The sequence below is a fragment of the Gambusia affinis genome, linkage group LG04 (assembly GCF_019740435.1).
Source record: "Gambusia affinis linkage group LG04, SWU_Gaff_1.0, whole genome shotgun sequence".
NCBI lineage: Eukaryota > Metazoa > Chordata > Actinopteri > Cyprinodontiformes > Poeciliidae > Gambusia > Gambusia affinis.
The window spans coordinates 21073324-21088871 of record NC_057871.1 but is presented as its reverse complement, the minus strand read 5'-3'; the positions used below and the strand labels follow the sequence as shown (position 1 = coordinate 21088871).

General features: G+C 39.8%; 2 protein-coding genes across 2 annotated transcripts; both read left to right on the top strand.

Annotated features, from left to right (window-relative positions):
- Positions 1-84: 84 nt before the first annotated feature.
- Positions 85-7445, top strand: LOC122829592 (Fc receptor-like protein 5). Its single transcript, XM_044114270.1, has 11 exons — positions 85-186; positions 292-318; positions 1211-1492; positions 1564-1857; positions 2529-2801; positions 3470-3778; positions 4869-4922; positions 5009-5110; positions 5195-5219; positions 5316-5385; positions 7233-7445. The coding sequence occupies exons 1-11, from the start codon at positions 105-107 to the stop codon at positions 7251-7253; spliced, it is 1539 nt and encodes a 512-aa protein (XP_043970205.1). The 5' UTR covers positions 85-104; the 3' UTR covers positions 7254-7445.
- Positions 7446-8453: 1008 nt separating this feature from the next.
- si:dkey-93h22.7 (Fc receptor-like protein 2) lies at positions 8454-14881 on the top strand. Its single transcript, XM_044114269.1, has 13 exons — positions 8454-8573; positions 8660-8686; positions 8783-8909; positions 8994-9172; positions 9776-9959; positions 10836-10942; positions 11310-11582; positions 12335-12637; positions 12711-12812; positions 12889-12916; positions 13849-13897; positions 13982-14047; positions 14123-14881. Exons 1-13 carry the CDS (start codon positions 8528-8530, stop codon positions 14207-14209), a joined length of 1578 nt encoding a protein of 525 aa, XP_043970204.1. The 5' UTR covers positions 8454-8527; the 3' UTR covers positions 14210-14881.
- The last annotated feature ends 667 nt before the right edge of the window (positions 14882-15548 follow it).

Here is a 15548-nt window from a genome sequence, read left to right as displayed (position 1 = left end):
TCTTTGTGTGACGTCATAGCAAAACATCCCCTCTGTTACGTTATCTTCACACAACATATGTGTCCTTGACTCACTCCCACACATGCACATGCAATGAGACATACATGCAGAAAGGACCATGCCAAAGACACATTCATAGTCTTGTTATGAAGAACCGTCTCACTTTATATTTACTGCCAATTCTGGGTGAGTAATTTGGGACTTAAGATCTGAAAGGTGTATTTACTGGGTTAACATTCCTTCTGACTCGTGTTGTTGATTTGGTTTTTTTAATTTTTTATTTTTTTTTAGCTCTAGCAAGTTTGCCCGTCACGATAGGTAAGTGTGATCGTTCAGATATGGAGCAATGTTTACTCTCAACCAGCGAAAACCCTTCAAATACTTCGGTGCACTTTATAAACTTTAATGTGTCTATGGTGAACTGGAAAAATGGCTAAAACTGGTGTTTTAAAGGGATTTATGAGAAAATATTTAGTCAAAATGTAAAATTTGGGTTACAGATTTTCTGACTTCTTGGGTTCACTTTGGCTGGCTAATTATCAAAAAATTAAATCTCATTAGAGCTGTTAGAAAACACAGGGTAAGTAACAGGTAGCAACCTTAAACAATGTATGTAGCAAGATTTGACAGAATCCAACCAACTCACCAGCTACAATTTGGTATAATGGAAGCCTCAACGCTTAATCTGTGCTATGGAGGATTAAGGTTTAGCTGTCAATCCAGTACTAGCATATAAAAAGGTGGCAGATGAGTTCAAGTCCATAAAGGGATCAAGTAAAAACAAGACGGGAAATTGTTGTACATTCATCACTAAAAAAGCAATCACTGCACAGAGAGACAAGAACCGACTTTAAAATATGAAACCAAAATCAAAACGCATGAAAGATCAAAGGGAGAGTACACAATTTCAAGATAAATCCTAAAACATTAAGACTTGGCCTATAATGCCATGACACCTGTAATCAATTCTCTCAGATTGTCAGCATATTATATTTTGATACGTCATCATAAATGCACGCTTTTCTTGGGGGAGGTAACCATTTCTAACCCAAGAACATGTGATTTCAAGAACAATTGTCCTTCTCTTACTGCAGTGAGTCTGCTAATTTCAACTTGGCCCTTCCGCTAGTTTGTCATAAAGATTTTTGGGGATATATATGTACATTAGCTATGCTCCATTCTTTTTGATAAGTTTGCCTTGAATCTCCAGGTGAGCCAGGTTCTCTCCGTCCGGTGCTGTCTGGCCCTGACAGAGCCTACCTCAACACCAGGGTGGTCTTCCGCTGTTCTGCCCCCGGCTTGTCCTCTCGGGTCGCCTACAAGCTGATAAGGGATCGTCGTTTCCAGGTCGCCACAGAAGTCAGCCACAAAGGGGACCAACCTACAGCGTTTCCCCTGAAAGTCACCGCAGCTTCAGGCGGCTCATATCAGTGCAGGGCGTTTGCTGGACGAAAATCGGGACTCAGCAACAGGATCAAGCTGACTGTAGTCAGTAAGTACTGGACCTGTCTGGGTTCTACTGAACCTTCCCAGTCTAATGCCCTTTACCTTATTTATTTCTAGCTCCGCCATCAAACACAAGAGTGACCTCTGAGCCCTTTCCGCCGGTTGCCTACGAGGGGTCAAGAATCGTCATGAGCTGCGACGCTGAGCGAGGTTCCGACCTTAAGTACACCTGGCACCGCAACAGGAAGGAAGTGACCTCATCGACCGCTGGATTCGTTATCGCTGAGAACAAACTTGTGATGGAGGAGGTGACTCTGGACCAGGAGGGAAGCTATAGCTGCGTCGCTTGGTCTGTGGTGCGAGACATCAGTAGGTATTCAACCAGCGCAGAGGTCAAGGTGACAGTCAAAGGTAAACAAAACTATACTTCATGTATGTTGCATGTCTTTGCATGAAGGGTTTTGTCATGACGTGTGGTGGTGAAGTCGGACCTAAATGCAGGTGTGGCCGAGGCGGAGAGTTGGTTTCATATTTAATGGAAATTGATAACAAAAACTTGCAAAAGACAACACAGGGAGCCAGAGCAGAACAAAAACACAGGAACTAGGTAAAAAGCTGCCAGGATGTAAAGGGAAAGAAACTGGAGGAACCAGCAAGGATTGACTGAGAATGAGATGTAAAAATACTGAGGAGCTCCATTACAAAACAAGGAGCAGTGGCTGATTAGTAACAGGTTTCAGGCGTGAGGGGGGAGAGAGAGCGATAACATGGGACACTAAAAAATAGAGACTAGGAATAAATGAACACAATTAAACTAGAATCACTACGAAGGACTAAAGTGAAACAGAAATGAGGCGGATCTAATGAAAGTGTGAGACTAAAGTGAACAAAGAACAGAAATCAAAACTAGAATCAAATAATCAAACCCCAAAACAACCCAGCACCTGACAAGTTTGGACTCTTTTTTTTTAACTTCATCCCCAGGTGTTGGATGGATTTGTTGTGTGAAGTTGTTGGTTTGGTTGAGTTTGTTCTAAAATACATTCTCTCTCTCTCCACTTCTTTCTCCTCCTTTTCCACAGTCAAGATCTCAAAACCGGAAATTTCCATCTCCGTTTTCAAAGACGGGGAGAATTACCATGGAAATGTAACCTGCCGGTCCTCAAGAGGAAGTCCGCCTGTGAGCTTCTCTCTGCTACTGGACGACAGGGAGGTGAGGTCTGCCAAAGCTGCAGAGTCCCTCGCCGCCTGGTTCGATGTTCCTGTTGTGATCGGGCTGAACATGGGAGAGGCCCGATGCCGAGGGAGAACGGAGGTGCAGGACCTGAAGAGCGAGGCCCTCGCTCTGCAAGTAGGTGAGATGTGTGTTCAGGATCAAAATGCCATTCTGTGATCCACACTCCTGGTTCCCTCGCTGACCGGGAGCCATTTCTTAATTTCTCATCATCAATCTTTCCCTACGACAGGCTGTTATATTTTGAGAAAAAAAATGTGAGTAATAATTTGTCAAAGTCATATTTTCAACATGTTATTTACACATTTATAAATGTCAGAGATCCAAGCTAAATATTTAGCAAGTTAAATATTTAATTTGCAAATTAAATATTTAGTTTGGATCTACATATTCACTTTGCAAAATAGATATTTATTTTCCAGCTAAATGTTTTTGCAAACTAAACATGTAGTTTACCAACTAAGTGTTTAAGTCTGAGCTAAATTCTGTAGATTGTTTCAAACTAAATATTTTCTAAACTGAATATTTAATTTGAAAGCTAAATATTTAGTTTGTGTACTAAATATTTAACCTGTGAATTAAATGTTTAGTTTGAAACTCTGACATTAATACATTAATAGAATGTGTAACAACTTGAAAATATGACTTTGAAAAATGAACACCCATATTTTTTCTCTATGACGAGCTAAATAAATCAAAAATATTGCGGTTTGTCTTTATCATTATTATTTTACTCCGCATACCCATTGAGCTCAGAGCCTTCCTGTTGTCCTCTTGCTGTGTCTCCAGTCCCGGTCGGGGCGGACGTGAGAGTGGAAGTGGACTATCTGTACAGCGCCGAGGCCACGCTGACCGCTGCCAGGCTGAGCTGTCGCATCAGCAGAGGGACGTTCCCGCTCTTCTCCTGGCTCCTCAACGACTCCGTTCTTCTGCCCGAGGAGATTCAAACTCAGGCTGTCCTGTCCCACCAAAGAAAAGTCCTCTTCCTCCCTCAGCTGAGCGCAGAGGATTCTGGGTCTTACCGCTGCAGGGCCAGAGACAGCTACGAGGACTCTGGGCCCTGGGCCGAAAGCGCCGCTGTACTTGTCCGAATCACCGGTGAGAAAAAAAATAGTTATCATAAATGAAAAGTTGGAGATGCACTCTTACATTTCCAATCATTGTCCGTCAAAGTCTGCACAGTTTTAGGCAACGGAGTCACCAGATGTAGGATACAAATACTTTAAACAGTCGGGCCAAAGGAAACAAATCGATGTGTAACATTTCTGATTTATGCCACATTAATATTATATTGGTTTTCCATTCAAAGCAAAAGTAAAATAAGTACTACTTGAGTTAATATACTATTTCTTAACTTTATTAAACAATAATATCGTTGTTTTTTGTGGGTTTTTTTCTTGTACCCAGCTAATTTTATGCTGCAAAAGTGTAAAACATTACCAAGTTTCAAACTAAACATTTATAGTTTCCAGAGTAAATATCTTACTTGATTTTCTCCATCCAATCTGATTGACTTTGGGATATTATGCAGAGGAATGGACCAAAATGTAATTTTTTTTTAACGTGAGACAGGATGCTGGAGGGCTGCACAGTGGCACAGTCGGTAGAGCTGTTGCCTTGCAGCAAGAAGGTCCTGGGTTCGATTCCCAGCCCGGGTTCTTTCTGCATGGAGTTTGCATGTTCTCCCTGTGCATGGTGGGTTCTCTCCGGGTTCTCCGGCTTCCTCCCACAGTCCAAAAACATGACTGTCAGGTTAATTGGTCTCTCTAAATTCTCCCTAGGTGTGAGTGGTTGTTTGTCCTGTATGTCTCTGTGTTGCCCTGCGACAGACTGGCGACCTGTCCAGGGTGAACCCCGCCTCTCGCCCGGGACGCAGCTGGAGAGGAACCAGCAACCCTTCTGACCCCATTAGGGACAAGGGTGAACAGAAAATGGATGGATGGATGAATGGATGGATGGGGAAGATGGATACAAAAGCGCGCCACAGTTTTCCCATTTCTACTTCAAAAACAAAGTCAAAAACCATGCATAATTTTTTTCCCTCTAGTTCACATTCATGCAGTTTCGTTGTTTTTTTCACATGAAATCACATGAAATCTAAATAAAACACAATGAACTTTGCGGCTGTTTAACGATGAGCGATCTTAACCCTGGTCCTTTTATTCTGCTTGTTTTTCCCGTCAACCAGAGGAAAACCGCAACTCGATGGCTCAAGCATCACTCTGCAGTGAAACTTCACAAAGTAAAAAATAATATACGACACTACTAATACACTCTCATAAAGCCATGATGTGTTACATTAACGGCTTTGTGTCTTCTGACCCTCAGAGTTTCTTACTGAAGTTATCACCTTAGTGTTCTGCTGCTTCTTCCTGCTGATGCTGGCAGTGGCCTCCGCCTGTCTGTTCAAGATGCTTGACCTCTCCGCAGGTCTGTGCAGCAAAGCACGCGTGCAATCTGTCAAACTGAAATGCGGTATTCATTTTTTGCTCTCTGCATATGTCTCATTTGCAGCTCCTACCAATGTTTCTGCAGCTAAGTAAGTTTTTCCACTTAATTTAAAGTCATTTTGTCGTTTCTTTGATTTAAATCGCCTGGTTGTTGCGCATGAAATGTATATTTTCTGTGATTCCAGCACAATGCCATTTCATCTCTCTGAGCCGGAGTCTGAGACGGACACTTTGTCCCGTCATGTCCAGAACCAGGTAAACCTAGAATACGCCAGAGTTAATCCAGTTTTCTGACATGTTAATAGAACACTTCACTTCAAAACCCATATTTTTATTTTTATTTAAAGCTGTAGTAACATCTATATTTTCTTTGCAGCACTTTCATAAAATGATACAGAAGTAATTCAATAGAGGGTGCACTTACTCTGTGTACTTAAGTTTATTGTAATGTTTCCAGGCTTGACCAGTTGTTGCTCTCTGGAAAGAAATGTTACTAATAAAATTAGTGGAGGTCCTTTATTGCTACAGTTGATTAGGCAAAATTATAATTTTTGTGTGTTTTAATGTTAATTCAATTTGTGCTTTTTCTTGCAATGACCCGTGTGCCGTGTCTGCCGGGTCTCCCTCAAAACACAAATGATAATCACACAGAATCTGCTGGTTAAATAAAGAATAAATAAAAGTTTTTACAAATAAAGTAGTGCACTAGAAAAAATGCTTCCCTGTTATGTAGGTTATAGCTACACAGCTACAGCACTTATCGGTGTTGTATTTGTAAATACATGACATAAAATATTTGTGATCTCTGAAGCAGATGTTAGTGAACACCAGCCGTTTCAGCTTTTAACCACTCATCATCTTGAGGTTTGCTTGCAGGTTGAACACAAATTAAATCAGCCAAGAGCACTTTAAGCTTCTTCATTCAGGCTGGTCTTTGATCTTTCTTTAAAATATGCTCCTACGTCTTAGAAAATATGATTTTGGCTAAAGTTTAAGCTTACGGTTGCATGCATTCGGCAGTTCTTCTTCATATCTCACAATTTAATCAGTGGATGCATGTTGCTCAGTCGCTAGAGCAGAAAAACAACCACAACGTGTCGGCCGCCATGTGATGTCGGCTGACATGTGATCTCTGAGCGCAACAGCTGCAGGAGTTACATGCCGGTCTGGTGATAGTGTTTGGTGGTTTCCACAGACCCGGCTGAATTCGCTGAGTAAATCCTGTTTTATCTGTTAGCCGCCAGAGGAGCTCAAAATGTGGGCGGGGTTTAGGAAAAGCGAGGCGATCCGTCTCCTCTTGTTCCTGCCGCTGCAACTACCGGCAGGAACAAGAGCAGCAAGAACAATTCAGTCAACTTTTTATTCTTTTTTTTTAAATTCATTTCATCTTTACTTTTTTTTAAAAAATTGCAATTAGATTCTTTCAATAGTTTTAGTTAGATTTGAATGGATTCTAAAAATATCTACTAATAACAGAGTTTCATGTCGAATTATATTTTTTGAATAATTCACATTTATTAAAGTTTTTCACTTTGACAATTGAAATTGTTTAAATAGATCACATTCATAATTAATTATAAATAATTTCAATCTTCCCATATTGTTATCAATATGCTTCCTTTGTAATTTTAGGATTTGTATTTTATCAGCTTCTGAATTGATACATTTTAGTTTCTTGGGTTTTTTTTTTTTAATTTGTCACGTCTTAAAAAGTTTTTGTTCCACCTGAATAATTAGATTTTTGTCACACGTCACCCACGTAATTTATTTGTTTATCTGTCGTAATTTTAGTTTTGATTTTATTTAACCTGTCACCTCTAAAGTTTGAATTTTTAGTAGCCTATTGTACACTTTCAATTTTCAAATATATTTATGAAAGTCTTTCATTTTCTGAAACATTTGAAAAGAAAAAAAAATACTGTAGGTGCAAGATATATTTTTTACATGACTTAATGTGAAGGTACTATTTTTATTTCATTGTTGTTAATATTTTGTGCTCTATTTTAGCTCCCATGCAGACTATAAGCTTTACAATATAAAAAACATATAACTTATAAACAAAAACAATAAAGACATACTAATTCTGTCTGTTTCTGTTTCAGACCGCTGAAATCACAGTATGAAAACATCCCAGAAGATCCTGATTCATGCTAATTATTATGTATTTATGAAGTAACCAACTTTCTGTTTTCAATAATCTGATATGTTTTATAAAATGTTCTAAGAGTGGGCTATTCCTGTATAAAGAGTGATAAAATGTGTCGAACCACTACTGTACTTTGTAATTTTGCAAATAAATTCTAAAGACGTAAACATGTTTTCATCTATTAAGGGGAAGATGGGTCTCAGATATTTAAGATTGACAGCGACAAACGGAGGACAAAACTGACAAATTAAATGACAGTATATGCGAGAGTTTATTGCGAGGCAAAAGGTCCGTGTGTTTTCAGGCAGTTCTTCGTTTTTTTCGTTTGAAATGAAAAATGAAAAAACCGAAAATAGACTCGTATTTTGTTCATCAAACCAAAATCGGAAATCGGATTTGCGGCTCGTTATCCGATTTCCCATTTAGTGCACAACACGAAAATGGAAAAAGCGGATAACAAACGCTCAGTTCAAGTTTTCACGATAACATTTTTTGACCAGCGGTCTGAAGTTCTGCATGTATCAACTACGCAAGAGAACCGCAAGAACAAAACAGGAGGGGAGGGGAAAATCTGCGTTTTTAGCTAACCGCCAATAAAACTAGAAAAGAAGAAAAACCAGCTGTATTCACTACGCTCACTGTGGATAACTTCACTGTGTTTAGTGGGAATAAAAAATTAAACTTAAGAGGCGAAGATATGACTACTGAGGACATTGCAGTCATATTTCAGCTAGGTTTTTACTTTTATTCATGTTATGATTCTGTCAAGGCGAAGGGCAATAAACAACAACCAGAATGAAGTTAATTAACAATATTTATTATTACACAAATAAAAGGGGTTCCCGTTAACTTTATCCATTCGCTGTCAATCCCATAAGGTTCAACCCGAATTTAAACAGCACTGCAGGCGGACAAACCACTAAAATGTTCACTGCAAACTTAAGATGCACTCGATTCACTGCAAAATGATCACATGCAATCCAAACTCAAATCACACCAAACAGGAGAAAACAATGTTTTCTTGCTTCTCTGTGAGTCTAAGCTTGATTCAGTGAACTGCAGCAGGACGGTTTTATTTCTCCCAGCTGAAATGACGCTGAAGCTCGGGAGGCGTTGGCCTGCAGCTCTATCAGTCGCCCGCACGTTTCTCTGACTCTGCCTGTAAGGTCATCAGACGCACAGTTTCATCCGCCCAGTTACAACTGACACTTATCCCCTCCGATTTTTACACCATTCAAAGCCTCCCTCTGCATGAGCGACTTCAACATGTTTGCTTCTGTGTTTTTCGTCGTCCTGGGTGAGCAAGCCAGCAGAAACTCAATCGAGTGTCAAGGATTTTGAAATAATTTAACACTTCATCTGATTTCGTCTCCATTCCTACAGGGTTGTGCTGCTGCACAAAAGAGAGCAGTAAGTACATTTTCATGATCATTTCTGTGCCATACTGTGATGAGAGCTGATGGCTCTTTGGGATTTCTTTTCTTTTTTTTGTTTTTGTTTCAACAGATCAGTTCCAACTGGACCAGCCACGACTCCACGGCCCCTCGCAAGCTTTGGTAGGAGATATAATTTCCTTTGTGTGTGAAATTCCCAGTTCAGGAAATAATGAACCGATTCTTCTGACATTATACAGGTAAGTGGAGTCAGGTTACAGTTGGAGTTAAATGCATTCGGAGACATAAAGCAACAAGAGACATGTTGTAATTCCTGTCTCCAGGAAGGATGACCGTAAACAGATGTTTGGAGAATACACCCTCTCAGCCGGGGAGGGGATGGGAACCTTTTCCCAGGTTATCAAAGCTAAGCATGAGGGCTACTTCGAGTGTGTGGCCAGCGCACAAAACAACACTGAGATAAACGAGACTGTCAGCGAAGCACACTTCTTAAGGGTTATTGGTAAGTCCCTTGGACACTTGCATTGTTCTACACATTAAAAACTGTCTCCTTAGAATATAAGGTCAAAAAACTATTGTACACTCAGCAACAGTTCAACTCTGGTTAATTTCACTCATCAATGGCAGGAATGTCTTATTTATATACACTTTGTTAAATTTATAGAATAGAATAGAACTTCCTTTCATTGTTTTCAGTGGGGAAATTCACCTGTTTTTATCTTCAGGAAGGTGCTTTAGGACACCTCACAAATATATAATCATGTCTTAACGCAAGCATTCAATGAATTACAAATACACAGTGCAAACGAAATGCGTCCATATTAAGATCATATCTCTCCATGTTGTTGGTTAGTTATTGAAGTCCACATTATTTAGGTTTTATAAAATAGGGCTCCACTATAACAATCACAATATTGTGTGGTTTCATGGGGAACAAGTTGAATATCACTGAAATAATCTGGTTACAATCTGCTAAATGAGTACAGAAAAGACTAATAAAAAACAGTTCAAATACAGGAGCTCGAAAGATAAAATCTTTGCATATTCTCTTGTCTGACAGCTGTGGTAGTGACGTTTATGTCTTTTTCCTCTGTTTGTTTTGCAGTGCCAGTGGCCGGTGCTGCGATTGTTTACACGGGTCCAACAGAGATCTATGAGGAAACCAAGATAGAGCTGCAATGCAAAGTTGAATCTGGAAATCATGTTTCCTACAACTGGTTTCTCAATGGGCGCTTCGTCTCTCCGTCTCCTGTCCAGTGGATTGGAGACAACCGGATAATAATCACCAGGTCTGTGATGGCATAAAACATGGCTTGAAAGAACAAGGCTGGAGTCTTAAAAGAAATCCTTTTCTTTTCTTTAAGACTCGAGCACTAAACTATCTGAGCTTTTTAAATTGACTGCTAAATGTGTGCAAACCCACGTTTGTGCCTCCATATAATTCTCCAAATGTCAATTGTCTTTTGAAATTTACAGCAGTGCTGAATGCTGCTTACTGATTTAGAAATTCAGAACAGTTTTTATGTAATTTTTTAGCTTTGTTGAAGAAAATCATCAAGTAATGACATGGGGTCTTTGTGAGGAAATAATTGTTTTTCTGGTTACTCTTCCGTCTGCTGTGTTTGTTGCTGCAGCCTGTTGTGAGAATAGGTGTGAACTGCTTGCATTAGCTGCATTTCATGAGTCTATTTCCATCTGCACTTATTTAGTGAAATCTGCTCCGTAAATAAGAAATTATGACTGAATACTGAAAAAGAGCACAAAATAAACAGAGAAAATTGATGTTCTTTGTGAATTACCTCCTATTTTTACTGTAAAGATCTTACATGTCAACATCTGCTCTGTTGCTGAAACAAGACTGAAGTTTAGCTGATGCAGTTGGACATGATCAGCGCTGTAGCTTTTCCTGTCATCACTGGAAATATAAGGCACAGTGTCATCTGTTTTAGTGATAATCTGTTTCAGTTCCCCCTTTCTGAAACACAAGAAAGGGTTTAAAAACTTGCATTGATTCAAGACTTCTGCTTGACAGTTTTTTTTAACCATCAGTCTCTGTTTACATTTACCTCATTCAAACCGAAACACAGTGTACGGTTTTAAGATTAAAGTGTTTCAGAAGTCTTTGTTTGCTTGGTTAGAGTTGATGTAATCTGTGTCTCTCCTAGAGTGTCCTCTAAAGATGGCGGCTCCTACATGTGTCGGGCTAAAAACGTCTTCAACGAAACCAGATGGTTCACCTCCAACAGCTCAGACCTCGTTATCACAGTGAAAGGTTGGGAGTCGTCCGCAGCATGTGTTTGATTACACTGTGACTTGCAAACGCAGCTAAACCGCTTGAACTACTCAGATTTTGTCATGTTGCAACCACAAACAATTCTGTACTTTATTGGGGAGATTATTTTAAAATCAGTGCAGTTCAACCTGTTTCTTTCAGAAGTCGTTAGTAAAGTGAGTCGTCTAACCTCAAATCCAGCCGTCCCGTGAAAGAAATTTGTGATCCGAGTGCAATTCCAAATCAAATGCATTTAAAATGTGCAACGTGACAAAATGTGGAACAGCTCAACGGGGTTTAATACTCTTGTAAGGCGCCACATTTCCGCCCAGCAGATCTAACGCTCTCCTCGTCTCTGTTTCCTCAGATCTGGTGTCGACCCCTGACATCTCATTCACCGTGGTGAAGGAGGACGATGGCAGCTATTCAGCCAGGATCACCTGCCAGTCTGAGAGAGGCGATCCTCCCATAAGCTTCTCGCTCTACATAGGCACGGATCTGATGGTCAGGGAGAACGTTTCAGAGAGACACGCCACGTTCCGTCTTCCAGTGGTCCTGGACCAGCACTCCGGGTGGCTGCAGTGTCAGGCCAGGAACGGGAACCAGACTGAATACAGTCGATGGTTGCCTCTTGAAGTCGGTAGGTAATTGGGCTAACATAAAACTCTGCTGTGTATTTCTTACTCTGTAGATCTGCACTAAGTAGTTACCAAAATAAGAACCTCATCCCCCCCCAAAAAGAGACCTTTATCATGAAAAATCCAGACTCTTTGCTAACTCCCTGCTGTTGGCTGTGCTGCAGTACAAATGCTATCAACATTAGGAGTCCATGGTATTGCTTCATTGTGTTTGCATTGATTAGGGAGCGTTTCATTCAGCTACATGCTGCAGATGGAAGAAACCCAATCCGTTAAGATTTGTCCTTTGGTTTTTCTCTTTCAAAACAAGAACAAAAAAAAAACTTGTGGTTTTATTGTTTTTGTGTTTTTAAACTTAAATAAATGTATGCAAAATTAAAATTATTAAAAAACATAGTTTGATTTGATATAATATTTTTTGTTGTTGTTGTTTTTTATACGTGATACTGGAAATGGTGAAAGGCACCAAAGAAGAAGAGTGTAGAGGAGATTATTGCACTTCGTATTGTCATTTACTTTTACGTGGACTGTTATATACATTTTGTTCAGAGTTCATCAGCTCTCAATGCGATGCATCGACTCTATTAAGACAAGGATTTCTGCTGGTCGGGGTTTGGTTTAAGCCGATCAACAGTAAACCAGAACTGCACTAACAGTTTAACTCAAACTGAGACAGTAAAAGTGTGCAGAGCAGCACGAGGTCAAAATACGTCAACGGCTACAATACCTCTGACTTTGTGTCTCTTTTCTCTAGTGTCAGTCGCTGGCCCAGTGACGGTCCAATCTGAATACGACATGGGCAATAACTACGCCGTCATTGGCCTCAGGCTCTACTGCAAGGCGGCAGAGGGAACTCACCCGCGTTTCCAGTGGTACCTCAACCAAACGCCGCTACGTGAGCAGGGAAGCTTCTTCTACGTGGTGGATCTGCCAGAACAGTCCATCCTGCTGCTGGCCGTCGGGAGACGGAGCTCTGGAAAGTACCGCTGCGAAGTGTGGGACAGCTTCGACAACAGCACGGTCATAAGCAGCAAAGGGCTTTATGTGGACAAAGAAGGTGGACGCTGAATGTTGCTTGAGCAACGTCTCCGTGAGACAAATCGCTGACTCGTTTCCATTTCTCTACCTAGTGTTGAATCGTCTTCCAGCCTTAGTGGTGGCTGTGGTCTTCAGCTGTTTCGGGCTCCTGATTTTCCTGGTGTTGTTTTGTTGTCTGTCAGGAGTCATCTTCAGTAAGTTCGCCTGCTTTCATATCTTTGTTTGTCTTGTGAAGGGGAGATGCTGAACATTTGTCCGTTCTTCTTTCAGGGTGGAAACTGTCTCAACAGAAGTCAGAGTGAGTGGTTTTTTTGGGGGGTTTTTTTCCATTTATTGGAAAACAAAATAATCCCAAATGTTTAGCATGTAAATGTCTTGCTTTCTTTGGAGGAAAAGATAACGAATGACATCACAGATTCAAAGTGAAAATTAAAATGTGTCTATTCCAGTTTTCTATAAGCATCACAGCTGCTTATGAAAGAATAGACTGCAGTTTTTGAAGAGAAGTTCTGTTCAAATATTGTAAAACAGAGATTTGTCTCTTACCGTCTTCATGTGGGTTAAATCCAGCTCCCACAAAATTTATTCAGAACCTCCCTCATTAGTTTTGACCATAATTCAGTACGAGAATAAAGTGATGGAGATTTAGGACTACTAATTGCCAGAATATTTTTTGTTATGAACCTAAAGATGAAATCAAAAGAAGGTGACTGAGCTAAGTAAGAGTCTTGTTATTATTAGCCACAGTGCAACAAGTCCTGTACTAACATGGGGTGAAAGGTCATTTAATGAGGAAGATGCCATTAGTCCACTAGCAGGATAAAAAAAAACTAGGTTACAATTGCAAAAGGACTCAGGGATAAACATTTTTGCTTTTTGCAAACATATCTTGTGATCTAGTGAAATGGAAATGTATCTAAAATTGGTGTTTAGTCTGATTTGATGTCAGATTTAAGAAAAAAAAAAAAACTGCCCATGTAAATATCTGGTTTCAGCTGCATTTTCGTTCAAAGAGGAAGCAGCGCTATGGTGTATGCTTTGTTGCTTCTTCTGGGAAAAACCATTTTACCGCGTTCCACACCTCGATAGTAAATACCCTTCATCACACTGTAAATTTGTTTGGTTGTATTTCCCCAAACGATCATGCAGATTAGGTCCGGCAGGAGCTGAAACTTACTTAAAATGTTTCTGAAATGCTAACAAGCTAACTGTGTTTAAACTCACTGTTAGATCGAGTTTTGCGATGGAGGAAAGACTTGTTGTATCTGAGAATGAGATGGTAAGTCAGCATTCCTACAAACCTGAGCGTTTCCACCACATCACACCAGCAGCCCAAACGCCTGACATAAATCTTCTCCTGTAGGACTGGACAGAGTACGACGAGGACCCGGATGTGGCGAAAGCACCAAGAGAGGACGAACTTTATCAGGTGACGGCATCATTCAGTTCAATATTCAGCCATTGTTAACAAATATTCAAACTATTTTTCTCATATCCTGGTCAGGAATCTGAAGCCTCTGAGGACGAATGGCCTCAGATCGAGCAGGAAAGAAGGACACTGGAGAATGAAGCTGATGAAGACTCAAACTGAAAACTACAACTTAGTTGATTATCTGCACTCTGGTGCCGTTTTAGTGTAGATATTTGTAGCAACAGTTTTAGCAAAATGATGTTAAAGGTGTTTTTATAAAATAAGCAGTGTCTTTTTGACAAATATCTTGAACTCTTTCTTACATTTTGTAACATAACATCAACTTACTTAATTGGGATATTATACACAATTCTACATTAAAAAAAAAATCACATACTTAGCATTTATAACTGTGCTTTGCTGTTTAAATTCCCAGAAACCTATCAATGGATGACCAGGAATTAGACTGTACCTAAAGCATTGACTATGCATTGCTAAACTGCAGAGGAGGGAACCGAAAGAGTTTGTATTTCTGCTGCGTTTGCACTTGGTTTGGTCATAATTTTCTGAGCGTCCTAAATGTGTGCACCAACCAGTGTTGTGCAACTAACAAGAGCAAGAAGTTAAACATGTTGAAACTGAATCATCCATGTTCATAGTTCATCATCTAAAGACTGTTATCCAGTTTCAAAATTGGTTACTGTATCTGAACTGCCCTGTTGTTGTTGAAATAACAAATAAACTTGACTCGACACAAACTACGTTTTAAATCATGACTTTTAAAAAATAACAATGAAACATCTCAATTATCCTGTGACTAGTATAGAATTTGCAAACTGGTCTTATTTAATTGATGCACTTGTGTTTAGCTCTCTTTCGTTCTCTTTGCTCAAACAAACTGTATTTCACATTGGCTAGAAATAATAAAGCTGTTCTCGTTTTCCTGCATTAATTGCCAGAAATCAAAGAGGTAAAATTTAATTCAGACAGTTTGACTGAAAGCAGCTGCGACGTTGCTGTTCCTCAATAATGAAATCCTAGTTTTGTTTAACTGAGATAAACACCAGATCCTGTATTGCACCATTCCCTGCCTGCTGCAGGTTGCATGCAGTGTCAGCCGAAATTTGGCGAGGGAATAATTTGGTACAATCAGAGATGATGTTTAGGACACGAGCTTTGAGTTTATAATATTGTTGAGGTTAAGAAATGAAATATTTCACAATTCGGTCCCTGAATGTGTCCTGTGAGTTTCCTTTGAGGGAAGTTGTTGCAACTTCAGCTTTAAAAAGCCAAAATTCATCCCAAAACTTCATCATAACGGAGTGCGGTTAGGGCAAAATCACCTCAAATAAACAAAAAGATAATAAGCCAGGCATTAGTGTTAAGCCTTTGGTCCAACAAAATAATGTTTCACTAACTTGCAGGTAAGCTACATTGAAAAAAGAAATTATTCCAACGAAGACATTCTGTGTTGCTGTTTTTAATTGCGAAAAAAATCATACTTTATTGTAATGTACAT

What these genes read in the sequence shown, in the direction of transcription:
- LOC122829592 (XM_044114270.1), top strand. Translation starts at nt 105, where the DNA reads ATGCAGAAAGGACCATGCCAAAGACACATTCATAGTCTTGTTATGAAG. An exon ending in AAGTTTGCCCGTCACGATAG is followed by an intron (nt 319 to 1,210) that starts GTAAGTGTGATC and finishes TTGAATCTCCAG; the next exon opens with GTGAGCCAGGTTCTCTCCGT. An exon ending in TGTACTTGTCCGAATCACCG is followed by an intron (nt 3,779 to 4,868) that starts GTGAGAAAAAAA and finishes CCCGTCAACCAG; the next exon opens with AGGAAAACCGCAACTCGATG.
- si:dkey-93h22.7 (XM_044114269.1), top strand. Translation starts at nt 8,528, where the DNA reads ATGAGCGACTTCAACATGTTTGCTTCTGTGTTTTTCGTCGTCCTGG. An exon ending in ATGGTTGCCTCTTGAAGTCG is followed by an intron (nt 11,583 to 12,334) that starts GTAGGTAATTGG and finishes TCTTTTCTCTAG; the next exon opens with TGTCAGTCGCTGGCCCAGTG. An exon ending in CTGTCTCAACAGAAGTCAGA is followed by an intron (nt 12,917 to 13,848) that starts GTGAGTGGTTTT and finishes ACTCACTGTTAG; the next exon opens with ATCGAGTTTTGCGATGGAGG.